At 38.6% G+C, this 25,753-nt stretch overlaps 3 protein-coding genes across 6 annotated transcripts; 2 read left to right on the plus strand and 1 right to left on the minus strand.

Moving 5' to 3' along the window:
* Positions 1-4,095: 4,095 nt before the first annotated feature.
* HCC2 (Thioredoxin superfamily protein) lies at positions 4,096-11,229 on the plus strand. 2 transcript variants are annotated; one of them, XM_089924393.1, is made up of 9 exons: positions 4,108-4,399; positions 7,242-7,318; positions 7,418-7,547; positions 7,731-7,806; positions 9,048-9,254; positions 10,307-10,396; positions 10,502-10,634; positions 10,727-10,877; positions 10,993-11,229. In XM_089924393.1, exons 2-8 carry the CDS (start codon positions 7,287-7,289, stop codon positions 10,833-10,835), a joined length of 777 nt encoding a protein of 258 aa, XP_089780519.1. In that variant the 5' UTR covers positions 4,108-4,399; positions 7,242-7,286; the 3' UTR covers positions 10,836-10,877; positions 10,993-11,229. The 2 variants fall into 2 exon arrangements, with proteins under 2 accessions (XP_008808073.1, XP_089780519.1); XM_008809851.5 differs by lacking the exon at positions 7,242-7,318 and having other exon boundaries at positions 4,096-4,399.
* A 2,089-nt stretch (positions 11,230-13,318) lies between these two features.
* Positions 13,319-18,418, plus strand: LOC120107367 (TPR repeat-containing thioredoxin TTL1-like). 3 transcript variants are annotated; one of them, XM_039120626.3, is made up of 6 exons: positions 13,319-14,812; positions 15,772-15,967; positions 16,400-16,572; positions 16,680-17,013; positions 17,127-17,313; positions 17,918-18,418. In XM_039120626.3, the coding sequence occupies exons 1-5, from the start codon at positions 13,887-13,889 to the stop codon at positions 17,271-17,273; spliced, it is 1,776 nt and encodes a 591-aa protein (XP_038976554.3). In that variant the 5' UTR covers positions 13,319-13,886; the 3' UTR covers positions 17,274-17,313; positions 17,918-18,418. The 3 variants fall into 3 exon arrangements, with proteins under 3 accessions (XP_038976554.3, XP_038976553.3, XP_089780518.1); XM_039120625.3 differs by having other exon boundaries at positions 13,447-14,812; positions 18,136-18,357; XM_089924392.1 differs by lacking the exon at positions 17,918-18,418 and adding an exon at positions 17,398-17,514 and having other exon boundaries at positions 13,447-14,812.
* A 5,736-nt stretch (positions 18,419-24,154) lies between these two features.
* On the minus strand, positions 24,155-25,753 carry LOC103720243 (uncharacterized). Its single transcript, XM_026809671.4, has one exon. The coding sequence runs from the start codon at positions 25,459-25,461 to the stop codon at positions 24,490-24,492; it is 972 nt and encodes a 323-aa protein (XP_026665472.4). The 5' UTR covers positions 25,462-25,753; the 3' UTR covers positions 24,155-24,489.

The raw sequence follows: 25,753 nt of genomic DNA on the forward strand, positions 1-25,753 counted from the left end.
CGTTCTCAAATGAGTGGTGCTAAGGCCATCACTACTTCTCTTGGCACGAAGGAGAGTCTTGTGCTGGATGATGGGTCTGGAGCAGTAGACGGCACTGCGTATCGTCGTATCATTGGCGCTCTTCAATACCTTGCCTTCACTAGACCTGACATTGCCTTTGCCCTGAATAAGCTGGCTCAGTTCATGCACAAACCCACCCAGCAGCATTGGACAGCCACGAAACGCGTCTTGCGCTATCTAAAACACACCATTGATCATGACATTCTTCTTCGTCACAACAACGTTCTCCATCTTCAGGCTTATTCAGATGCCAACTGGGCTGGCGATCGGGATGATCGGACGTCCACGTCTGCTTATCTCGTCTTCCTTGGCGACTGCCCAATCTCCTGGAGCACACGGAAGCAACGCGCTGTGGCGAGATCCTTGATTGAGGCCGAATATCGAGCACTAGCTACTACTTCTTCTAAACTCGTCTGGATAAGGTCTCTTCTCTTGGTGCTTAGACAATAGCTTCTTGCCGAACCAACGATATTCTGTGATAACATCGGTGCCACTCAACTCAGTCTCAATCCAGTTATGCACTCTCGCATGAAACATATTGCTATCGACCTTCATTTTGTTCGGAATCTCGTTTCCAAGGGAATCCTGGCCGTCTCTCACATCAGCACAGTGGATCAGTTGGCTGATCTGCTCACCAAGGCTCTTCCCCGTCGACGATTTTAGTTACTTAGTTCCAAGATCGATGTAACTAAAGGTACACACATCTTGAGGATACTTTCTCATGTCACATATACCGTTTGCATGTAATTACTGATACAATTAAAATAAGATCCCAAATCAACGCTTTCTTTGTCATCTTCAGAATCATGGGTTCTCTTCAAAAACTCCCATTGGCAATTCTTGTTGCTAGTTCGGTTCTATTCATCTTTCTGGGTCACTACGTTCTCATAAGCTTCGGGTCTGTCCGTTAGTGGTGATTGGTCATTAAGGTTCCTTTGGGCTTGCTTTTCCTTCTATCCCGCTAAGCTTTCTTGTTTCATGCCTTCTGGCTCTGCGTAACATAACATCAACTGACAGACCTAGCTATATTGAAGAGAGTTTGGTTGGGAACCTTTGCTTTTTGTTGTGCCGAAAATCCGGGTATGAAGGCTGCGCAAGAGTTTTCTTTTCCGCTGGTTCGTTGCTCATTTATATCTACAGGGATATGACTGTGTATCCTTCGATCACTCTCAATCAGTTGTTTTTTCACTATATATCTGCACATACTCCATTAATAAAGTTTTCGAGATTACAAAATCTTTAGTTGGCACCTTCATGAGGTCCATGGCATGGAATCCATGCTCCATATATGGGCTTGGGCAGCTGGGGTAATAAAGCAAAGGGGAAGTCGGCTGGGAATGGAATCCGTGCTCCATCCACATACATGTTACTATGAATGGATATATTACAAGTTGAAATAAAATTATGGCAATATATAAGCCCATATGAATGCCAACTCATTCACTTATTCAACCGATGGATATAGCAAAGATCGTATATGGTTGTCTGGTTCGTATGCATGCATGTGTTTTGTTTAGAAAAAGGAGAAATGGGATAGATGCTTATGATGCCAAGGACAAATTTGTGTGGGATAAAATCCGCAGACATGTATTTATTGACAAATTATAGTATAGGAACGGAGGTGTATGTTCTATGCAAAGATTTTGTTCTAGATCTAAACATCCAGTGACAACGATGATATATTGAAATACTAGTCACTTACAAAGATTTCTCGAGCAAAAAGTGTGCAGGCTCTAGCACTAGATCCAATCTCAAATTTCGAACATGGATGACAAAAATAATGAAATTTGTCTAGATTCCAAATTTTATTGAAAAAAACCTGTAATCTCTAATTCCTATAACAATTCAAGCATTGTTTGTACAGTCTCCATTAGTGGTAAGCATGGTGCTCCTATCTTTGCTCGAGCTAAAAAAGAATTCTTGCAATTTTAAGGCTAATCCTCTCTTGTTTTGAACTTACTTCTGGATTGTCTATCAATTACAAAAAAGAGCTCAATGTAGCCTATTAGCCTAGACTGTAACTTGGCATATGATTGTGTAAAGTAGCTTCACTGCTCTTTTGTTCTTATTCCATTTTAGTATCTTGGTTGATCACTCTATCTCCGGGGGCCTAAGAAGAGAGATTGGCTATCACTTTTGCGGCGAATTGAAGTTAGATTAGCGATATGAAAGGGTAAATATCACTCCTCTGGGGGAAGATTAATTCTAGCTAATTTTGTCGTCACCGTCCTTCCCTTCTATTACACATCCATCTTTAAATTGTCTGTTTGGGTTGTCAAAAGAAGACAGATATAGAAGATCCTTCCTATGAAGTGATGATAAGAATGGTAAAGGAGGAGGGGGTTTTAGGTTTCAAGAACATTAGCCAGCTCAATCAGTCAGTACTCGCCAAATGGAGATGGAGGTATCTTACAAATGATCTAGGCATTTGGGAAAGACAGGTGCATTTTGCTTATAATAAAAAAGTGAAGCTATCTATGAATTGGAGGCCAAACAAAAAATGTTCCAATCTATGAGAGATGTAGTTAATACTGTACCCGTATTATGGAATGGAGCAAAATATCATATTTGCAACGGTCAAGAAACACTTTTTTGGAAAAATTGTTGGATTTCTAATGCTCCTCTGCAAACCCTCTTCCCTAAGGTCTATGCAATCAATGAGAAAAAGAATGGATGGTGGCTGAATTTTTCAACTCAAGCACTTTGGAATGGAAATTTAACAAACCTAGGTGACCCACAACGAATATTCAAACTGAATTTAATAAATTACTAACTCTTCTTGCTCATGTTTCTCTTAACTAGGATTGGATAGCAATAATTCCTTCTCAATCATCTTTGTCTACCAATTCATCAATATGAGAGGCATTAAATACAAGTTCACCGATGACCTTTGGAATCTTTATGCACCACTTAAGGTTAGACGATTGCTTGGCTCTCGGTGTTCTGCATCCTCAGTCCTCTTTTGAAGATATTTATTTCATATGGTAAAAGAGGTCTTTTTCTAAATCGGCCCACCCTATTATCCTCTTGCTCTTCGCTGATAAACTTGGATATGCTAAAAGGAATGGAATGCTAGAATCTTTCTCAAGAAGTACTCTTCAATCATAGTCATGGCTTTGAAGGGCCTTAGCTTCTTCAACGATTGGTTTTCCTTGTGCAACCAGAAGTAGCTAATTGACTTAGAAAAAATCTGGATAAGGACAAAGAATATACTATCACTGTTGAATGATGACTATAAGAAGCAGACTCTCTATCAAAAACCTGTTTGTTGAAAAATCAAACCAATGCTCACTTGCAAAGATGTAATTGTTAGAAGCCACAAACTAGTCTCGTTCTTTAAATATTTCAGATTACAACCAGCATGGAAGTTATCTTTCCTTTGTTTTATTTTTCTGAACCAAACTGTTTTCAGCAAGTCTGACCTTCAGGGTGACCTCCTTTGGTAGCAGAACATGTTGTCTTAATCAGGCTATAAAAATTGTTCTGCTCAGATCATTTCCAAAGCTTCTATGAGCTCCAATCCCTCAAAGTCTCTTGGGAAAGCTTCAAACAATATTCATATTGGAAACCAGCTGGGAGAGGATGCCCTGCTCAAAGGCCATTAGCACACTTATGTTTAGCTTTATTGACCAAAGTCATCTCTACCTAATGACACCTCAAGCTTCCTCCTTTTTTTTTTCTCACTTTGGCCAACTTAGTAGGAAACTCCAATCTTAGATCCTTCTATTTTGTGCAATCAAAATTGCAAAAGGCAAATAAATTATCGATAGATTTTTTTTCTTTTCTTCCGTTTGCTCCTCTGTAATTCTTTTCTCTTTGAATAAATTTCTAGCTTACCTTCCTTCTTTTCCAAAAACAATAAATAAAACTAATTTATGCCCTACCAATAATAAAAAATGCTAATTTTTTGATTGAAAAATATTGTTAATTTGAAAAATTGCTTTTGAGTCAAAATTTAGATGGGCCTGCTTGGGCAACAAGTTGTTAAGTTCGGCCCACTAGCCTGGTACCGGAATTTATAGACTACGAAGATGCGCACACGGTTTCGCTTCTCGAAACACAGACGAATTTCGGGAACCGCTCGAGCTCGAGTTCTCAGAATCCCAATCCGCTTCCCTCCTCCCTCATGGCTCGTTTTGTACTCCAAAACCGTCCTTCCTTCGAAGCCCAAAAAATGGAAATCGTTCTCCCATGGAGAGCCTGATGCCTATTCCCCAAATACCCACGCACTTCTCTTGTGCTTCGCTTTTCGCTCCAAAGTCATGCTGAGGTCTCGCCTTGTGGGAGTTTCCCTTCGAAACGGATCGAGGGTCTTTACTCGGTCTCCTCCATCTACTAGGTAATGGCGATTTCTTTAGGGTTTTCTTGCAATCTTGTAGCATTGTTTTTTTTATAAAAAAAAAATTGCGGACTATGTGTTTGTGTTAATTCCTCCTATTCTTAGTTTTAGAACTTTGAGCATCACACGGAGCTTGCTGTAAATAAATTTGCGTTGGATGAGGAACAGTTTAAATGGTTTAACGATGTAATAGTATGAAGCTATTTTTGACAATCGATCTTGGGTTTAGATTATGTATAGAAATTCAGTGAGAAAACAATGTTCAGGGAAACGACATTGTTATCAGAATTTTTAAGAGGTGGGAGACTATACAGAGATAGTTGTGGATTTTGTCGATGTATAAAAGGATTCGTTAAAGCACTTTTAAGTGGAGAGTCTAGTTGTTGTGGAATTGGGACCATCTGTTTTGCATCACAGATTAATAATGGATGAAACCTGAAGTCATGTCAATGAGTGCAATGGGGCTTCTTGATGTGGTTAGTGCTGTTCTGTTATGACGTGGCCTATCTTTTTCTTACTTAAATAGTGTTGAATGTAGGCCTATAGAAAAGATTTTAGGAAAATTTATTGGGAAAATAGTCAAAATGGTTGGAAGGATTTTGGAGACTGTAAATTTGGAGAAATGTAAAGTCAGTTCAGAGTGACAAACACTTTACTGATACTTGTTTTTTTCTCTAAAAAAGGCTTGAAATTTAAATATGTTTGCAATCTAGAAGATGGTAAGAAGGGTACTACGTGGAAGGAAATTGCCAACATTGTGAAAGTTATTAATTAAGGGAACTCACCAATAAAGTGAAATGCAAGGAAGTCAAAACAAATGCAACAGAAAGTTGTTCACAAGAACTAAAGGAAATTAAGGATGTAATTTCCACAATTTTTGCATGAAAGGTTGCTACGAAATTTGGGGTGTCTTAGAGTATGCATATGACCTGGCTATTGAGAAGCTGGTGAAACCATATGGACTCTTTGTCAAAAGAAAAATAGGTAACTGCCCAGACTATTTCCTTTTTTTATATTTATGCTTGGTTTTTTATGATGTGTCCCTGTTTTTCCTTGAATTTTATCACAACAGAGTTACTTGGACATTTATGTCATCTTCAAAAATCTATGTTGACATGTACCTGCCAGTTAAATATATCCATCAGACACTTTAGATATCTACCATAATTTGGTATATATGGGTGCAAAGTTGAATTCTTCCAGTGCTGAGTCCTGTATCTCTCACATGAATTTCTTGTTAATCAAAGTGGCTTATAGTTGTTCTTCGAGCTCATGTACTACGAGAGGCATTTAAAAGCTTGGTGAAATGTCGCAGACTTCTGTACTTAACCTAGGTTTTGGAGTTACAGTTGGGAACATGTATTTCAATAATAATACTACCTGTGTGTCATACAAGATTGGCTTCTTAATTTTTTTCCCTTTTTTTTCTACCTTCCGTTAACAATCTTGATTCTCATGCCCTTAAGTTGTTAAAAAAAGGATATTAAACAATCACTCAAAAATCATGATCTATCTTAGTGATGAAACTTTTAAAGTATATGAATCATCACAAAACTTACTATCAAACATACTCATGAATGATTGCGACCACTTTTTATGTATGAAACCATGTGCAATGTTGTCATGGTTATTTGAACTAATCAATTACTGATAAATTAGTACTAACATCAATGAACACTTGTCAAGATTATATAAGATAAAACTGATTAATAGATATTACCTTTAACATTTTCTATTCTTCAACTGTAAATTACTTATTGTACAGTGTAATAAAAAAAATGCCCTGTGTCTCCTCTAACTTGTATTTTTGCTCTTGTCAAGTAAATACTTAAATATGCTTCAAAATGTCACTCTTCTTTCCCTATCCATGCAACACCGTGATAGCTTGTATGTTTTTCTTTTTTTTCTTCCTAACTACCAGAGAGTCCATGGTGTAAGGATGTGCATCCACATTCTTATTCTGATTGAAGCAAGATTTTTTTGGCGTTTGTAGTTGTCAAGCACGTGAGACTGGTAAGGATGAGAACTTGAAAAATGCCAGTTAAAAGAAGAGAGTTATTCATGACCTTCCTGAGTTGTTGTAGCTGGCTGACTTAGGCAATCTTACTTTCTTTGGCTTTGAGTGCAAGCAGGCCAAACAAATCATGAAGATATTTAAAAGTTTCATATGATTATCAGCTAATGCAACCAAGGTTCTTGAAATGAAAGAATGTGATTATTGTTGGAGGTCCAGCAAGGGTGGATAGGAATTTGATCTCTTGTATATGCAGCATGTTGAAGCCTTGGTTTCCAGCTTGTTTCTAGATAAATTCCTAATATCTGTTTGCGAGTGTAATAGATGGTTGTCCTAGGAAAAAAATACATGTCTGGACCTTTTCTAAATAGAAACAGTTGATATGAATATATATATCTAGAAGATGCAATATCTCTATATATGATACAAAAGGCTTTGTTGTCCAGATGCTGTCTGGATTCAGAGGCTCTCAAATTCTCTGTTCTTGGTTTCAAGGTTTTCTGGAATTTCAGTTTGTTCAGGAAACTAAACGGCCCTGATCCAAGTAGGCTGACATGCCTGCAACCAAATAAAGTGAAAATATTTTCCCCCAAACCCAGGAGATCATGTCCATAGCATGTGCATCTATTATAGAAAGAGTAAAATCTATCTGTGCATCTGACATCTTCAGATTAAATGCTGGATGACAATGCCTACTCTTTTTTCTCTTTTTATAGTAAATGTGAAAACCACCATGTTATATAGGGAACTATATTTAGAGAACTAGGAAGCTTTTCTATTTTGTTGAGATCAATATTACTAATTTTGTTGTATATATGTTTTTAGCAGATATACTTTTGAAAAGTCATATTACAAATATCATTTTCATAGGAGATGGGTACCAGCCTTCATGAAGAATTTCCCAAGTATTTATGGTCTCTTATTTAGACAAGCAGGACTTACAGCAAATCTCTGTCTATATGCATGTAAATTTGCAAATGCTAATGATGGTTTTGTCATTGTAGGGTTTATCCTTTTCAGGGCTTCCAGTCCCGAGGCTATATAGAAGGAACAAACTACAGGGATCATAAGCTACCAAGAAAGCTTCCAGAAGATAACGAGTTGCATTCCCAATCATGGAGAAATTATATTATTGTATGCTGACTTGAGAGTACCAAAGTTCCCCATTTACATGTGATAATTTGATGCATTAGTAGTTTGGAAAAGTCTATCTTTTCATGTCCTCTGAACTCATATTAAGAAGATGTATGTTATAAACTTTACAGTCTAAGTTTTGAATTATGTCTCATGGTTGAACAAATATTGGATTTCTTGCAGCCCACAGCTGTACTAGTGATTGCTGGAGCAGGCCTACTTATTCACTACAATGATGAGAAACGAGCAATCCCAAAAGGTGCCTTCCTTAGAATCTGCAGCATGGTTGATGCGCTAAAATTATTTTGTCTCGTTGGTTACTTATTACATTGTCAAATATTGTAACTTGATCAATCCAGTCCCTTATATGCACTTATCAATATAAAATATTCCCAGATACACATACATATTGTGAATGCTTTATAAATTTTCATGGTGACTTTTGGAGACCAACCACCCCCCCCCCCCAACCCGCCCGAAAAATCCAGGGGCTTGACAGGGGAAAAAAGGAAAAAGAAAACACTTCAACTATAAATAGGAGACTTAGGTGCAAATATTTTTCTGGACCAATCTCCAAAACAATCATTAAAATGCCCTGGAAAATGAAGCCCAATTTATATTGCAATTATGCAAAGATGTCTAAACTAAGTGCAAACTTTAAATGCTTCAAACTCTCCTCAATCTGACGGTCCATCGTGTTTTTAGCCTTATTAGGATGTATTAGGTTGTCTTAGATTGCCCATTCTGCTATTTAGTGATTTATTTACTTACATATTTATTTATTTTTAGTGGTTGTGACTGGGGGGCATGGCATCATGATTGTTGTTTAATATGATCCCTTGTGACTGTGATGTCATCACTTGATCTTAGGCTGCATTATTGCACGAGGAGCATATGCATTGGTCTTTTTGAGAATTGTCTTGTTGAAGTAGTTTGTTTAGATCTCATTTAGTGAAATCAGTATTTTGCCAACAATGGAAGAAGCAATCTACAACTGTCAGCCTTACCATCTTTTAATGCCTACTAATTGAATAATTGGCTGGTGGCGGCTTCAGTTAAAAGTATACTTTGACCTCTGGAATCTTCATACTAAAGAAAATATATGTTTTTCAATGCTATGTCTGTCTGTCTGGAAGATGATTATCAAATTTGCTAAAAACTTATGGATCTTCCCTGTGCCAAGATTTTGTTATCATGCATTTTATAATAAACATGTTTCCTATGACGTTTCAGGATGGTAACCATATTCATCTGATTTTGTGATTTTTAAATTTATAAACTGGCTATAACAAGTTTGGCAAATCAGGCGTATTGGTGATGTTTGTACATTTCTATTCAGTAATTTTGTCCTAGAATTCCTCTTATCATCTCTATTTGTGTATTGTTTGTGCATCTTTGTAATTCTAAATACATGTCTACCTTGCCAGTCTTAAGAAACTTCTCTTTTTGCTAGGTGATCTTTAACCTGTCATCTGACATCCTTTCATATATATTTTACAGGATCGCATCAAAGTACTAACTCTGATGGGAGTAAAGTCAACAGACCTGCAATTGGAGGCCCATTTAGGCTGTTTGATACAGAAAAAAATTTGGTAACTGAGTCAAACCTTCAGGGAAATTGGACACTCATGTACTTTGGGTACACTTCTTCCCCTGATGTTGGACCAGAAGAAGTTAAAAAGATGGCCGAAGTCATCCAGATATTAGGTGGAGCATCTTCTGCCATTCTCAATTGTCTTAAAAACTCTTGGTACTTAAAAACATGAGAAGATGATCTGTATGATTGATGTGTATTAGCCTTTTTTGGAATTGGGGCTGCAAGTGGATTGGATTGACCTGCTTCCATTCTGAAACAGATCCAACAATAATCTGTCCCAATCTGAACTGAAGTTTTTTAGGCTTGAATTGAAAATTATGACCCACTTCAAATATGGACTGGATTTGAATCACTAAGCCTTCAATCTGTATATGAACTGATCTGAAGCTAACCAGCAATAGTACACTATATACTTTAGAACCCCCCCTTAAATGTAAGAAATTATTTTTCCTTTAGTACATAAAGTTAATGTACTAGTCGTTATTTGTCATGTAAATTACAATTTATATGTGATTACTGATCAAACTTTATGGTGAGTAGGCTGTTGAAACTCTACATGTTGCTTATTATTATTTTATAGGCAATCAATTGATACATGTTTATAATGATTTGCACTTGAATTATTTTGACCTGATTTGACTTGAGAAACCAGGTGGATTGATAAAATAAATATTAAATCCGATCTGATTTAACCCAAATGGAAACGAATTAGGCTTGGTTCAATTATTTAACTTGATTCAAATATGGGTTGGATTTGGTGTGTGCTGATACTGGATCCATTTGTACCTGCTTGCAGTGGTAGTTGGAGCTAAAAGTTTTTGTGCTGGATTTTGCTTCAAATGCATCGACCCATTATTTTTGTCTTTTTGAGAAACCCTAAATGCCATAATATCAGCATAACATGAAAAACAAAAAGGATATGCAATTTTTACTTCAGATGTCTTATTAATCTTTATAAAAAGAAACAAAAAAAAGATGGTTTTTGTTGCTTATGGAGGAATGATAAATGTATTCTAAATTTAGGACCAATAAGGGGTGTTTTTAATTTTTCATGATTGGCATTCATTGAGCCGTGCCTTCTTGTGTTATCTCCTTCCATTTTGTGGATATTTTCTCTTGTAACATAGATGATGGTTAATTAGTTACCTGACTGCACCTTCAGAGTCTGAACACAACTTCAAGATCACTCCTATTTTTGTCACCATTGACCCTCAGCGTGATTCCCCTGCTCAACTTAGGGCATACCTTGGAGGTCAGTTATTCTGGTCTTAACTGCTTAATATTTTCTTCAATCGATTGATTCTCATTATGTCTCTGTACTGAAGATTTTGAAGTTTTTGTCACTTTGTGGTTGCAGAATTTGATTCAAGAATAATTGGATTAACAGGCCCTATTGCGGCTGTAAGACAGATGGCACAGGAGTACCGCATTTACTTCAAAAAAGTTGATGAAGAAGGCCAAGATTATCTTGTGGAATGTTCACATAACATGTAGTGTGCTCTGTATTGCAGAAATTTGTTTAAAAAATAACAGATGCTAAAATCGATGCTTAACTGTTATAATTTAATGTGTATATTGGCAGGTACCTGTTAGATCCAAACATGGAAATTTTGAGATGTTTTGGAGTGGAATATGATGCTTTGCAGTTGTCTAATGCGATAATGATGGAGATGAAGAAGGCATCAAAGTGACCAACCTTCTATGTACCATTTCTTCCTCTGATTTTTTCTAAGGTGAATTTCTCTTTTGATGTCATTGCTAGCATGTATTTGCTTTATTGTATTTTGACACTGAATTGTTCTATGTTTTTCTATGCTATTATAGAGGGTTATGTGTTTGTTGTTTCAGGTGATTCTCAAGAAAGTTTGAAGGCATAGATTGAATGATAGAGCTCAAGAAAAGTTTTCAACCATTCTGCAGTTAAAAATATGGTTCGAGAAAAAAGAAAAAAAAGCTAGCGACTTTTCTTCTGAATAAAATTACAGGTGAAATGGCTTTGTAATTTCATGGAAATTTTGTCTTTTCATGACAATTAGTACAAATTTCTAATTCAAGTTATGAAGCTACGCAGAACCCATTTGTCTATCTTTGATGATGTTGTGTTTTGTCATCCGCCCTAATAAACATTCTTTCAATTTGGTTGACTTCATCATACTGGATGCATCTTGTAATTCTTTCCTATGTAAAATGGCTAGTGAGCCACATCATCAATTGTTTCCAACCTATAAGCAGGCCTTTAGATCAGTTCAAAATCTCAGGAAGGTCACATGCTTGATCTTTCTCCCAGAATCATGACTCTGAATGCTCCAAGAGCCAGTTTCATTTCCTGTAATAACAATTCGTGGTCTACAAAATTCAGCAAACTTGCATTATTTTTATATTATGTGTCTTCCTGGGAGACTGATCCTTTTAGAACCTTGCCATATGCCCTGCTGCTCTGTATAACTTACAACCCATCCTCACCCCAGTTGCCTTCCATTGTTGTTGTCAGAGCTTTCCATCATATGTGCATAATCTGTAATGTGAGGTCCACATGATGGCAAAGTTGTTGCTTCTCATTATTAGGACTCAAGGTCACATTATTTGTTATGATGAACTTTTACTTTTTCTTTTTTTCTTTTCTTTTTGTTTTTGCCATTTCCTCTCCAATTCCTTCATATCCCGTGTGTTGATATTTGCAAGCTCCTCAAGATCTTTGCTTGCCGACCGCGAGCAATATTTCAGATGCCAGTGTTACTTTCCTTCTATTATGTCAAACAAGTTGTTCCAATCCTCCCTGATATCTCCAAGTTCTGTTAATGGACAGCTTTGTCTGATCAAATAAGCTTGTTGGTTTTGGGATATTTGCCTGTCTCTTGCTTTCAATTTGTGAAATAAAGGAAGAACTAATAGCTACAATATGTTCTTATACTTAGCTCTGAATGCTAGTTTTCTTGTAACATCATCTTGGATTAGATGGTGCTATAAACTCTTCATCCAATGCAATGACATTTGTGAATCTCGAGGACTTCCTTAACAGAACAACATGGCAGGAGGCGATCGGTGTCATTATACCTGTTTCTGATGGTCCTGTTGTTTGGATGGCTGTGATTGACTGAACTGCTGCTTGCTGTTCGTGGGAAAACAGCAAGTCGCCAACCTGATATGGTGGGAAAACGGCAGGGTGGGTGGGATTCGGCTATGATCAGAGGCCAGCGTTGGATCACGTGGGCCGGGCTCCCTCCTGTTGCTATTCCCTGTTCCACCGCTCCCCACCCAACTGAACCTTGGACCGGACGAGGTCGGACTCCGTACCCGTTGTGTTGACTTCTCTCAAAACCGGGCCCTATTTTTGTTTTCTTTTCTTTGTCTCATACTTCTCTTTGGGGATTACAAGATCAAAGGCTTGTATAAACAAACCACACCTGACCCAGAATGAGAAACAAATCGAGAAATATTATCATCACCAAGTATAAATTGCAAGGGCTAGCATCTACTATTAAATTGAGATCAAGGTTGAACTTGGGTTAGAGTGATTTGAATATAATGGCATCCAACCCATTGTTAGGTCTAGTTTAGCCAATCATACCTAATTTGGGCTTCACTTGGATTAAAAAATGTCGACTTGAGATCTAGTGAAGCTGGTTTAGGTTGAAGGATTAGAACCCAACCTAACCCACCCTAAACTTGACCCAACTCAACCTAATCTATGTTCTTCCAGAGCCAGCCCGGCAAAGCGTGACCTAAACTAACCCAATCCAAATTGCTTTCTGGTTAAGAATTTTGCAATAGTGCCGGCACTTGGACTCCTGTTTTGTCGCCAAGCTGAATGTCGGATTCAGTTGTGTTAGGATTGGATGGTTTGTTCATTGGTTGGACTTTGGTTGGCAATTAAGCTGGATCCAATTCCAATCCATCCAATTTGTGCATTTAGCTTGAATTAGCCTATTCCAATCCAGGGATTTAAAAAGGATAACAGATGGCCTCAGCCAAATTCCAGCTGGGTTGGTTTACGTGAGAAGCACCACTCCTACGTGACGTCTGCACGCGGCCGCACCACTTTTATCGCTGTATAAAATAGCACCAAAAAAAAAAAAACCATCTCTTTTCAAATTAAAAAGTTCTTTTCTAACGGTCCAAAATACAAAAATCCAAATATAGCTAATAAAAAACACCACCGCCAACTTTTTTTTCCAATTTCACCAGAGATCCACATTCCACCGGCTTCCGGATTTCGCTCCCCACTAGCTATTGCCACCCCAAAACAGATCTCCAAATCTTAAAATATCACACAAAAAGGCTAAGATACAGCCTTGTTCTTCCGTTCTTCTAATCTGAAATTACTGTTTTCTTTTTTTTTGTGTGTGTGTGTTAAAATACGGTAAAAATGATCAAAAGGAAGGCAAAAAGGAAGCTTGGCTTCCTGGAGACTTTTGTGAGGTAGATCTCCCAGTTCCAAGTTTCCTATGGTAGCACCTTTTTTTCCTTTTTTTTTTTTTTTTTCTTGCATGCATGTTCTATTCTTCTTCTTATCCAAGCAATCCCAAGTCCTCTTTTTCCCCTTTCCGCCACCTTTTTTTTCTCTATTATATTGTTGTTCTTATGCTTCCTAGACTTCTCTCCCACTATGTTTTCAGCTCTCAAACCATGACAACCCCACAGGAATTATGAATTCCCACCAAATTTCCAATCGCATTCACTTTTAAATTCCCCCACCCTTTGCCAAAAAAACAAGGCCCGATTCCCACCTCCCTCTACTCTGCATGGCTATCAGAGCCATGGACGATGCGAAGAAGCCATCGGGGTGCGGCGTGATGGTGTTCTACGGCGACATGTTCCGCCGCCGTGGCTTCTGGCACCGTCGGTCAGCCTCGACGAGCTCGGTGCCCCAGCGATCCCCAGAACACAGAATTGCGAAGCTGCCATCCTCCAACGGACGGCCTCAGCAGCCTGCATCCGATGACAAAGCCATGGTGCTACCAGCAAATTTATCTCAGCCGCCTGCCACCAAGCCTGCAAGCAGCTCCATGCCCGCTACTCCCAGTCCACGGAAGGCTGCTGCTTCCCGGAGACAGCCGGAGTCGAACAAGGCATCGACGTCGGTTCATTCGAGCAATGGCCTGGCGGCAGAGCTTGACAGCATGATCTATGACCACCGGCGAGCTAAGGGGAGCGGTAACTTGGTCCGGGTCTCCTCCGGCAATGCGATGGTCTATGGGAACTTGGGCAACATCAGGGGGAATCAGAATTCGACCAATTCTCGAAACCGGGATGTGTTTGATTACCTCCCGAAGACTGCCAAGGAGTCAAGATTGAATGCCACTTGGAGGAACGATTTCAGTTACCCTGGGACTAGTGGAGTGATGGGCAATATAATGAAGAACCCGGCAAAAGAACCAGTAGAGTCCCAACCAGAGCTGTGCCGGGCTCTTTCGAAGAGATTAGATCCGGAGGAGTTGAAGGAAATGGGCAATGAGGAGTACAAGAAGGGGAGGTTTGCCGAGGCATTGGCTCTGTATCATCGGGCAATTGTCATGAATCCAGAGGTGGCTTCATACTGGAGCAACAAGGCGGCGGCGCTCATGGGTTTGGGCCGGCTTCTCGAGGCAGTTGGCGAGTGCAAAGAAGCTGTAAGGATTGAACCTTCATATTGCAGAGCGCATCACCGGTTGGGTACTCTTTATCTCAGGTAATTGCCAGAGATCGAAGCCTAACCCTTTGAGAACATTCAATAGATCGAAACTGGGTAAATTTGGGTCGGTACGATGAATATTTTGATCGAATATTTTGGTTTTCCTTTTTTGTGTGTGATGAGCTATTTTGATAACGATGCTCTATAGTTTATAATGTTTCATGAACTAGAATGCCTCTATTTGTTTGGTTTTATAATTCTGAGATGTTGTTCATCTAAATTGCTTCCTGTTCATTCTTCTGGCTTGGAAACATTTTTTCTTATTTGTGGCCTGTAATTGCTGAATTCTAAAAGATACAATTAGGGCTAACAATTTATAACGGACATTTTTTTCTCATCTACTGATTTGAGTTTACATTTTTCCTTTTTCAGAACAATTCATGAGTGCTATTAGTAAGAAAGTCCCACTAATGAAGTAAAGTTCAACTTGTATGTCATGTTGTCTTCTTAAACATCTGAGTACTAATTTCTGTAACTTGACCATTGGCATCTCTGCATAAATTAGTAAATTTTCGGCAATACAGCTACTCTTAATCACCTTATTGTGATACATAACATTAAATCGACTCTGAGGTCTGTAATCTTATTATCCAGTCGTGGTTTTATGTGATTTTTTAGTTCCGAAATGTAGTGTAGCTAAATCTATTTTTAGTCGTCGTTCTTCTGGCTTAGGGGCATTTTCCCTTCATTTGGCGTCTGTTTTCTTGAGTATGTAAAAGTTGCAATATGAAGTATCAAATAATAATATAGAACTTTTGACTTGTTCTTCAATATACTGGTTTGAGTTTGTGTTTAGCAAAGATCTCTACTGATTTCTTATGATTGGCTTATATTCTAAGTGATCTTCTTCCATGTGGAGTACTAAACTCAAAGGAAGGGTGGCATCTTTCCTTATAATTTACTTCTTCCATAGCCTTATTTAAACAAAACTTGATATTTCTGCACATATTTCACAGACTGGGAGAAGCTGAGAAGGCAATTCACCATTACAAGCTATCACGAAAGGAAACCAGCTCTAATGACTTCTCACAAGTGCATGCTCTCCAGACCCATTTGGCCAAGTGTAATGAAGCACGTAAGCAAAAGGATTGGCTCACTGTGTTAAAGGAATCACAGGCTGCTGTCTCTGCTGGTGCCGATTCTGCACCACAGGTCTTACATCACAATAACCTTTCAGTTTACATGGTGGCAGAAATTATACCTTATCTTGTTTCATGTATTATCTTTGCCTAAAAGTATATATGCCCAAGCTTCCTTATCTATTTCTTTGCCTAAATTGACTCATTATTTCAAAATGTTAGTTTTTACTTAACATTACTATGTTATATGTTTTTGCCACACTGCATATCGTTGCCCCGTTGAGATGCAATCAGGTTCCATTTGAAGATCTAACTGCAATCAAGATTTGAGTAGAACTTACAGTGAGGAACGTCAGTTGAACGCTGTCTAAAAGATTTCCTGTGTCATTTTGTTTAATATCTTCATAAGAAGAGTATTAACTGTGGTTGGGTAGAGATAATTTAAGTCTATACATTTTTTCTTGTTCAACTTCATCTTACATGCCCATTGTGTTATGCTCTTAAGGTCTTTGCATTGCAAGAGGAGGCACTTCTGAAGCTCCTGAGGCATGACGACGCAGATTCAGTGTTAAATGGTGCACCCAAATTTGACATTGAAGCATCCACCAAGTTCTATGGTGCCGCTAGGAATGCATACATCCTCATAATCCGAGCACAGGTTGATATGGCTTTGGGAAGGTTAGTTTCAGAAGCTCATCATATAGAAACCAAACGACATACTTTGAAATGCATCCCTGATTAATTAGCACATATTAACGGATACTCCTGTTTGATTTGGATGAAAGGTTTGAGGATGCAGTCGTAGTGGCTCGAAGGGCGTCTGAACTTGACCCCAGCAACCGGGAGATAGGCGTCGTGGTCCGGAGAACCCATGCAGTGGCATCTGCTAGGTCCAAAGGCAATGATCTCTTCAAGGCCTCCAAGTATGGCGAGGCATGCATTGCTTATGGAGAAGGCCTCGATCATGATCCACAAAATTCTGTTCTTCTTTGCAACAGAGCTGCTTGCCGTTCAAAGCTAGGCCACTGGGAGAAAGCCATCGAGGACTGCGATGTTGCGCTTAATGTGCGTCCTTCGTACAGCAAAGCTCGTCTGAGGAGAGCTGACTGCAATGCAAAGGTGAGAAAACTTGCTTCATTAGGTGCGTTAGAATGCTTAAATACATTGAGCTTTGCTCAAAATAAAGAAAAGAAATGCATGAATTGGTGGTGTTGTGCAATATGTCATTTTAGATGGAAAGGTGGGAGGCATCAATAAAGGATTATGAAGTGTTAGTACAAGAAATCTCAGGAGATGAGGAGGTGTGCAGGGCCCTCTTTGAGGCTAAAGCCCAACTCAAGAAGCAACGAGGCCAGCAAGTGCGCACGGTTCAATCCTGATGTTCTAAATGTCAATTATGGGGAATCATCATATTGGCTGGTGCGTATCATTTCCTTCGCAGGTGAATAAAGAAGTCTGTGCTTTAGTTCTGAGGAACCCACAGAATCAAATTTTAACATACAGCAATGACTCGATGATCTACAAACAGCTTCAATCTAATCTCCAGCTTCAATCATCTTTAAAGGAGCTAGATGATCGTTTAAATGCGTCGTTCGGACTTATCTAGAGCTAAGAAGACTGTTGTCTTAGAGTCATCTGATTATAGTAAGATGTGTTCCTTCATTCTCTTAATGAAAGCAGTCAGAGCTTTGCTCTAGCTTTCTCCCCAGAAAAAATAACATCTGTTCATAGTAGAGTTATCAGGAGTGCATCATGCTTCTTTTCATTTGTTCAGTAAATTAACTGGGGCTTTGTGCTATTAGACTTTATTGTAAATTTGCTTCTTATAAAGTTGTGGTCCTCCTAGCAATCAGGTGCTAGTCTTTTTAGTTGATTATGGAAACACTCGATGCCCAGTAATTATAGGCTCGATCAAATCAAACTTTTTTTGAGAATAAAGGAAGCTATTTTACGAGCTTTTCAAACTTTATGCACGAACTAATCTATCAAGTTTCTTCTTTTCTACCTTATTTTTTGATGGCAGCTGTCTGTGGCTGTGCTTCTCAGCAAATTTGATTAAAGCTTCAACATGAGCAGTTCTTTGTATGCAGCAACACAGCATGCATGCTATACCCATCTAATAAACACCACATGGAAAGCATTCTTCTGAAAAGAAGATGATATCCATAATAATGTACATACCGGTGGATCCTTTATGGTGAAAGTTTCTGGAGACCCATCATCTAGAATTTAAATTTGCAGGTATTTGAATAGCCAATTATAGAAGATCTGTTGAAGCAAATGGGAACTCGCAAGTGGTGGCAGGCATCATTGGAATGGAGAAAATATGGAGGGTAAATGAAAAAGGAAACAAGAAAGTCTTTCACCAGGACAGAAGGGAAAACTACATGATGGGTGCACTGCGACCATTTTTTCCTCTGTTTCTCTGATGTATAAACAATGCAAAAAATAGTCATATTCTTCTATATCGAACATCTTTCTGCTCTATTATCATGACTAAACACTCGATGTTTTCCTGCTCCAAGGTGTCTTGTTCTGGCTCTGCAGTAAACTTTCGACTTTCAGTGAATTTAATAATAATCGAAGTGTTTATATTTGCTAACTACTTGTGAATTGAGTCTTGCTAATGGCATAATATAGTGAACTTTGTTCCTTGGAGAGCTTTAACTGAGACCGTTGGCGCGTGATGACCCGCAGCCGATCAACATGGGAAACTGATAGTCCTGTGACTCAAAATCTTTCAGTGGCATGTTGTGGTCAATCTAAGATTCAAAACGACGTCTAGAAATTTTTGTAGTAAATATTGAATTTTGTAGTAAGATAGAAGCCATAAATTTTTCGTAATAAAGTAAAGGTGTGTATTCAAGTTCTTCCTCTTGTTTGTTGCTTAGGCTAGTTCAATTGCACTTTTCTTTCTTTCTTTTCTTTTTTTCTTTTGAGGGAAGATAAGGTTGGCATTCCATACACCAGGTTTAAATTCATTCTGGGATAAAAATTTACTGGTCCTTTTCCTTAAAAAAAAATTTACAATTACCCTTCTTATGGTGTTCGGTGTTGTGGTTTTCTTTATATGATACCTTAATGACAGCATTTTGTGGCGTCATTGCCTTCTCTATGTGCCATCAATGCTGTCTCTTCGTTCATTTGTTTTTTATTTTTATTTTTTTGCCGCAGCGGCTATTCACACAGATTTTATGAGTACAACCAGCAAAATTATATATAAAAAAAAAATTGGCGAAGAGGCATATACACATAACTTTTCCAAAGAAACTCTTCTGAATAATGAGCAAAAATAAGGCGATCCAGTCCGCAGCCATGTTCGCCTTTTGATAGATATGAGCAGTCTGAAAGGTACTACAATCTCTCACCAACCTACGAATGTCACAAAGCACCGATTGTCCGTCCCCATACCTGTGCTCATTCTGGATCTATTTGATCACCGTCCCTCTAAATTAGTTAAGGCTTTGATGAGTTGCCAGCTCCGTAGTTGATTACTAACCAGTGGAAAAGTTTCCTCCAAGATAGATGCTATCTACACCCAGAACACACCTCGCATAAATTTTTTTTTGCATAAGTGATGCCTTCCCATGTTCCCAGCTTCACTCTTTCTTGAAGAACTAAGTTCTCGCACTGTAGATACATTAACTCAGAGCCACCGTTTAACAAAATCAAGAATTATTTTCTGGTGGTATACATTAAAAGTATATTAAACAAAGCAGACAAGACCTTCCAAAGATCTGAGAGGCTAAGGCCAAAGCATAAAGCAAACAAATGACTATGCAACTTTGTCCTTATTTACCATAATGATAATGTCAACAGCAACAGATATGAGCTTTAATCACTGCATTTTGCTCTCTGGTATGTGGACCACAATATTCAAGAAAAAGGAGGGTAGAGGAGGCGCAACTTGTTTTCTATTCATATAAAGTAGCCATTGTTTCTGAATAACCTTAAAACCTTGAAGTCCAAATATATTCTTATAATATTTTTGTTCCATCTCCTATGTGTTTTATTTAAACTGGCTCTATTCATTAGTCAATAAACTGTCGAAAAACAGAGAAATTACGATGCAATCAAAGTTGTATTCAGGATGAAGAAAGGTTGCGGAGGAATAAAAGTTGTGCACTTTCAGATCATCAGCTAAAGCATCCGTAACTTAATTAGTTCTTTTCTAGCTTGTTTTTGTGGCTAAACCAGATCTGGAAGTGACTTCTTCTATCTTCTCAGTATAATTTTGCTGAAGTTTGTACCTAATGCAGCCTGACACTATCATCAATTATCGTCTAATTTGTTCTTCAAAGTTGTCAGAATCAAATAATATTTTTTCCTTTATCTATTGTACTATTTTTTTATTTAAAGCAAACTGCGTTTGAGCCTCTAGATCTTCAAAATCGGCCAATAACTGAGGACACTCTGTTTATCTCGAGCCTCCCGTGATTTGTAAAAGTGGAGCTGATCTTTTGTTGCTAGAGAGGGTGCAAATTTCTTATATTTTGTTCATAGAAGGAAATTGCCATTGGTAAATTCCTTCTCTAACTAAAGACGTGGTAGATCTATTCTCCTTTTCACATGCAGACAGCCAACTATATATTTTAGATGCTTCGTCTTATTAATAATAATTCATTAGTGCTGGTAATTTGCCGCACCCACAATCTGGGACATAACACGACCATGCTACCATGGAATACTGCCCACAACAACATGAAACTAACCATAGCAACTTGTATAAAAATCGATCTCATATAAAATATAAAAAAGTCAAATTTCTGATCAAATTAAATAATAAAACAAGTTGCCGAGCTTCTAAACCTAAAATTCAAATATTCAGGATTCCATAAAATTATCAACTATAAATTTATAATTAACTAATAAACTAAAAAATCTTCTACAAAAGCCTCTTAGCATAAACTTCGAGTCCGGATCATTCCCCATTTTTAGGAATCTTATTCATCTGAAAAAGTTAGAAAATAAGAGACGTGAGCTACATCGCTCAGTAAGTAAATCTTATCTATCTTATTGAATACAGTATAAATTTTTGCATAAATTAATGCACCATTTATAAATCTTTTACTATCATTGAAAAATAGAATGTTTCTAATAACAATATAGTAAAACAAGTTATAAAACTAATCATGCTCTTGCTTATGCATAAATCATACAACTTTTATAAATATAATTCCAATTGCATAGCATAAATAAAATCATAAATCATAAGCCATTTAATTAGTTTATGGTACAAAACATTACTCACAGATATTTAGTGATATAGTCATTTTGTACCCGTGATAGGACTGTCATCGTAATCGACAAAGTATAATAATTTGTATTTATTACCAACTTTGTAGCTGTTGGTAAAGGGCTGATTATATTGGATGCTAGCTCTAGAATGTTTATTGACCTCTACTTCTAGGGTCTATTATAGCTATCTAAGAGCTTTTAAAATATTTATACTTTTTCTTAAAATATACATATATAACATGCAGAAAAGTACTAAATGGCATATTCATATTTCATAAACAAGCTATTTACATTAAAATATTCTAGGAACTAATATTTTCATAATAAAGTATAATTTTCATAATACATATTTTTTATCCTTATTTTAGGAAAAATATAGAATCATTCTTTTCACGATAAAATAACCAGCAACTCAAAAACTAATAAGGAGTATAAAAATTACGTGTCTCTTTTCGCTTGAAACTTTAAATTTAATTATGCGAATCAGCTTAACCTATTCAAATCATTCAAAGCCCAATTAAATTTATATTCAATAACTTTAATCATACTAAAATTTTAAGAGAGAGAAAAAAAGGTATGATTGGTCGATCTGATGGTGTTCGATGGCTTTGAGTAGGTCAGATCTAAGCGATTCGATCCATTAACTATGAAGTGGGAACTCAATCAAAGCGAAGATTGTTTGACAGGGCTCATCCATAGTGGCATTCAGGGATACTCAACAAAGCTAGGATGATGGGTCCGACATATCGTTCGAATACTAGGGTGGTGCAGGGACACTTTTCTAAGGTCATCCTGGATCCATAGCAAAAGGAGACAGGACTTCATACTGGGATCTATATATCTAATTGAAATAGGAGGAAAAAGAGAGAGAGAAAAAAAAAAAAAAACAGAAATAAGAGAGAAAGAGGGATGCTTTGCCTCTCTTAGAAGAGGAAGGGAAGTCAAGGTTGCTGAAGACCATGCGAGGGGGCATGGCTGGCAGTCGAAGCCAGTGGACGACAGGCAAGAAAACAGAAGAAAAATGGTTAGAAAATTAGGTGAACATGGGCTTTTATTTATTTTTGACCATTGGTTGTTCATCGGCAGCCATGGATTCATTGTGGAGGGTCATAAGGAGGCCAAGGAACTCAACTGGGGTAGGGTGTAAAAAGATGGCAACACTAGTTGCTGGAAAAAGAAAAAGATAGGCTGGAAAATAGGGGAGGAATAGGGTTGTTTTTCACAGTAAGTTTTCGATGAATCTCTCAACTAACGATAATGATTTAAAGCCACAGAAAAAAGAGGAAGCAAAGAGAAGAAAGACCGAGGCATTACCTTGGCTCTGGCAAGTATTAAAGCCTCAATTTTGGCAATGGGGCTAGGCAGCTAAGCCAGGTGTGGGGCTATGAAATAAATGCGAAAACTAGGGTTTTCTAGCCTCCAGTCCTTTCCAAGAACTTCGACTCCTAGTAAGAGTTTTTGAGGAAGGAGACTCCCATAGGAGGTCTTTCTCCAACAAGGCACGTGCAAGAGACGTGCCCGGCTCTGGCTTGGTGTTGTCCCAGAGATGGGCTGATCCAATGGACGGAGCCATCACAGTAATGATGGGGGTCATTAGAGCATCTAGGTTAAACTTTTTATCTAAAATACTCCAATCAAAAGAGCTGTGGCATAAGTAACAATCTACTAGAAAATTTTTACAATGATGATGGTACGGAAAAGTGATGACATTATGTATGATACTGCAAATTGAGCTTCTATAATTAGGTGGGGACACCAGGATTTCAAGTGTGCTTCAGCATCTGTCGGAAGAATGGGAGAGGAAGGATATAGTTAATTTTGAGCAGGTTTATCAGATATGTTGTACATATAAATGTAATCGGACCAAACTCATTGAGCAAGAACAAGACGTAAAAGGTGCCTAACCACTATGAGTTCTGAATTAAAAAATCACTGCCTCTGATCTATACCCTTCTCTTATATCAGCTAAAAGTTCATTAAAGTCATCATGTCATACTCATGCATGAATTCTTGTAGTAATGAGGTGACTAACATCATAGTATCTCCAGTGATCCCATTATAACAAATTTCACTTTGCACAACCAAGATTTAGAATCTTCTGAAAATACTTGACCTTCGCAGAAGTGTTTCTCGAGAGGAATCTGCTGAAATCTTTCAAGTTTCCAAAGGCTCCATTTTTCAGTAGGTACTTTACTAAAAATTTCTGAGACCGTAAAGAACTAATTTCCCATTATCGATCTTTATTTACTCGCTAAGAGATCAATCCCCATTCTATAGAACCTGAAGAACATGATTATAATTGCATGCTGAAGCGTACCGAGACTTTGGTCATGTTGTGCTTGTTTCTTTTACTTCTTTCTTAATTGAATACTAGTGTACGTCTCCATACTTGGCCAACAGCCACTAAATCACCAGAATTAAGCCCAGAGGGTATATCAGTTACTGTAAGCTCAACATCAGAACTGTTAAAACGGCATGCATGCAGCCATGGAATTGCAGTTGATGCCCCATGACACTCTGGTGCATGCATATATATAATGCCTGGCTGGGCCTGCACTAGTTTTGCCGTTGCACTCTCAATATTGTAATTGGATAAAGGTTACACCCCTTTTTCCTAAAAGAAAGTAAGTTCAAGATGCATTAGGCCAAGTTGTTGCCCCACCATGACATTAGGACTTCTTTCATAATAATATTAGTAGAACACAATAAATCCATTCTTAGTGATAGCTTTCCAATAACAATCAGTACTGCACCCTATTCCTCAACCACCCGCATGTGAAACCATGGAACTTAATTTCCGCATCTATATTCTGCCTGTGCATGTGTTTGTATGTGTACATAGCATTAATACATACGTACATATACATACATGACATAGAATATACATATTATATATGTGTTCACAAATAAAACATATACGAATTTAACATGTAGGCGAGATAAAAATGTGTGAGATAGGGGGGGGGGGGGGGGGGGGGGGAGAGAGAGAGAGAGAGAGAGGAAGGTAGGGCGAGAGAGAGACTAACGAAAGAAGCTATATATATATATTAATCTATAAAATCCTTCAAACAAATTAAAAGGGGCAACAACAATAATAGAGATTGTACAAGGTTAACAGTATCAAAATTCAAACAAATCACCTCTGTTGTGTGGATTGTCCAGAGGAGAGAGAGAGAGAGAGAAACATAAAAATGGGAAAAAAACACACACACAAATACGAGTTTTTATGATCACCAAAAGGAGAGAGGGAGAGAGAGAGAGACGGGAAAAGAAAAGATATTAAGATACCACCATCACCACAAGCATCGTGTGAAAATTTCGCTATCGCCACCAACAACACCCTTCCCTTATCATCCATTATCTCTTCCAGCTCCGACTCCTCGCTAAAGGATCCATGCTCCCGACCACCCAAGTCTCCTTTGCGATTTCTGGCGAGACCTTGAAGAAGTCAGGGGCATAGCTCATCAACAACAACCTCTCTTTCTCTTTCTCCTCCTCCCTGATCAACTTTGCAGTCACCTCCTCTCCTGCTCCACCCCTTTCTCCCTCTAACCACCCTTTGGATGGAGCCGATCGGCACCTCATGAGCAAGAGAGCATTTGGAGGTGGCACAGAAGAAGGTGGTGCAACATCATTAAAAGTACCATCTCTCTCTTCTTCTTCTTCTTCTTCTTCTTCTTCTTCTTCTTCTTCTTCTTCTTCTTCCTCCCCTTCTTCTTCTACTTCTTTCTTACATCCAAGATGTTGGTTCTCTTCTAGAGCCATGAACCACTTAGAGAATATGTTTGTGGAGCCGCTGCTGTCCACTTCCTTCTCTACCTCTTCTTCCTCGTCCTCTTCACCATCTTCTTCATCTGTAGTGCAATCGACCGAGCCAAAGCACCTCATATCGAAGCGGAGGCCCCGGAGAGCCCCGAGGAACTGCATGATTTCCTTCTTGAAGCCAAGGGCCTCAAGCCAGTTGGGCCTCTTCCTGTGCTTGTGGAGCTTCTCGATCTCCTCCACCACTGAGAGCCAGTCCTTGTCGCTGGTGCCACTTCTGGGCCTGGGCTTGGCCCTCACTTTGATCTGGCCGGCGCAGGTGACCTTGGGAGACGTCGGCTCGGCAATCTCCGAGCTCATGTGCTTGGACTTGGTCTTGAAGAGGGGGCTGGCCTGGCCCCGGTTGCCGGACCTCGATGAGCGGCGCTTGCTGGGCTCCGTCGGCCGAGATGGGCTGCATATCGGCTTTGGCATCAGGGTTAGATGAGCTCTAGAGGGAAAGCAGACCAGAAGGTCTGTTGTAGCCCCTCCATTCCCTCCTCCACCTCCTCCTACTCTTCCTTTCATGTCGTTTCCTCCTCTTTCTCTCCCTCTCCCTCCCCCCTCTTTAGTTTCCTTCTCTTTTGTTTGTGCTGTTTGGTTTGCTTCTCTGGGCTTTGAGGAGAAGAAGGGTAGTTTAAAAGGAAGGAGTATGCCAGCTTTGCCTTCATCCTTTTGTGCTTATTTTAGTGTCTCACAACCTTTTTTTTTCCCTCCATCTCTCTCCTCATTTTGCTTTTAGCTGCTGATCACGGGGAGGCTCCTGTGTGGGCCTCAGCTTTGTGCATGTCATATTAATTAGGTAAAGATGGCTCGCATC

This window comes from Phoenix dactylifera, chromosome 7 (assembly GCF_051530095.1).
Source record: "Phoenix dactylifera cultivar Ajwa chromosome 7, Ajwa_hap1_PhDact_Kaust_v1.1, whole genome shotgun sequence".
NCBI classification, from domain to species: domain Eukaryota; kingdom Viridiplantae; phylum Streptophyta; class Magnoliopsida; order Arecales; family Arecaceae; genus Phoenix; species Phoenix dactylifera.

Excerpts from the sequence above, each read along its gene's own strand:
- LOC103720243 (XM_026809671.4), bottom strand. The coding sequence starts at position 25,461 with ATGAAAGGAAGAGTAGGAGGAGGTGGAGGAGGGAATGGAGGGGCTACA.
- HCC2 (XM_008809851.5), top strand. The coding sequence starts at position 4,323 with ATGCTGAGGTCTCGCCTTGTGGGAGTTTCCCTTCGAAACGGATCGAGG. Across the intron at positions 7,548-7,730 it reads CATGGAGAAATTATATTATT|CCCACAGCTGTACTAGTGAT; the intron begins GTATGCTGACTT and ends GATTTCTTGCAG. Across the intron at positions 9,255-10,306 it reads CGAAGTCATCCAGATATTAG|AGTCTGAACACAACTTCAAG; the intron begins GTGGAGCATCTT and ends CTGCACCTTCAG.
- LOC120107367 (XM_039120626.3), top strand. The coding sequence starts at position 13,887 with ATGGCTATCAGAGCCATGGACGATGCGAAGAAGCCATCGGGGTGCGGC. Across the intron at positions 14,813-15,771 it reads TTGGGTACTCTTTATCTCAG|ACTGGGAGAAGCTGAGAAGG; the intron begins GTAATTGCCAGA and ends CATATTTCACAG. Across the intron at positions 15,968-16,399 it reads GTGCCGATTCTGCACCACAG|GTCTTTGCATTGCAAGAGGA; the intron begins GTCTTACATCAC and ends TATGCTCTTAAG.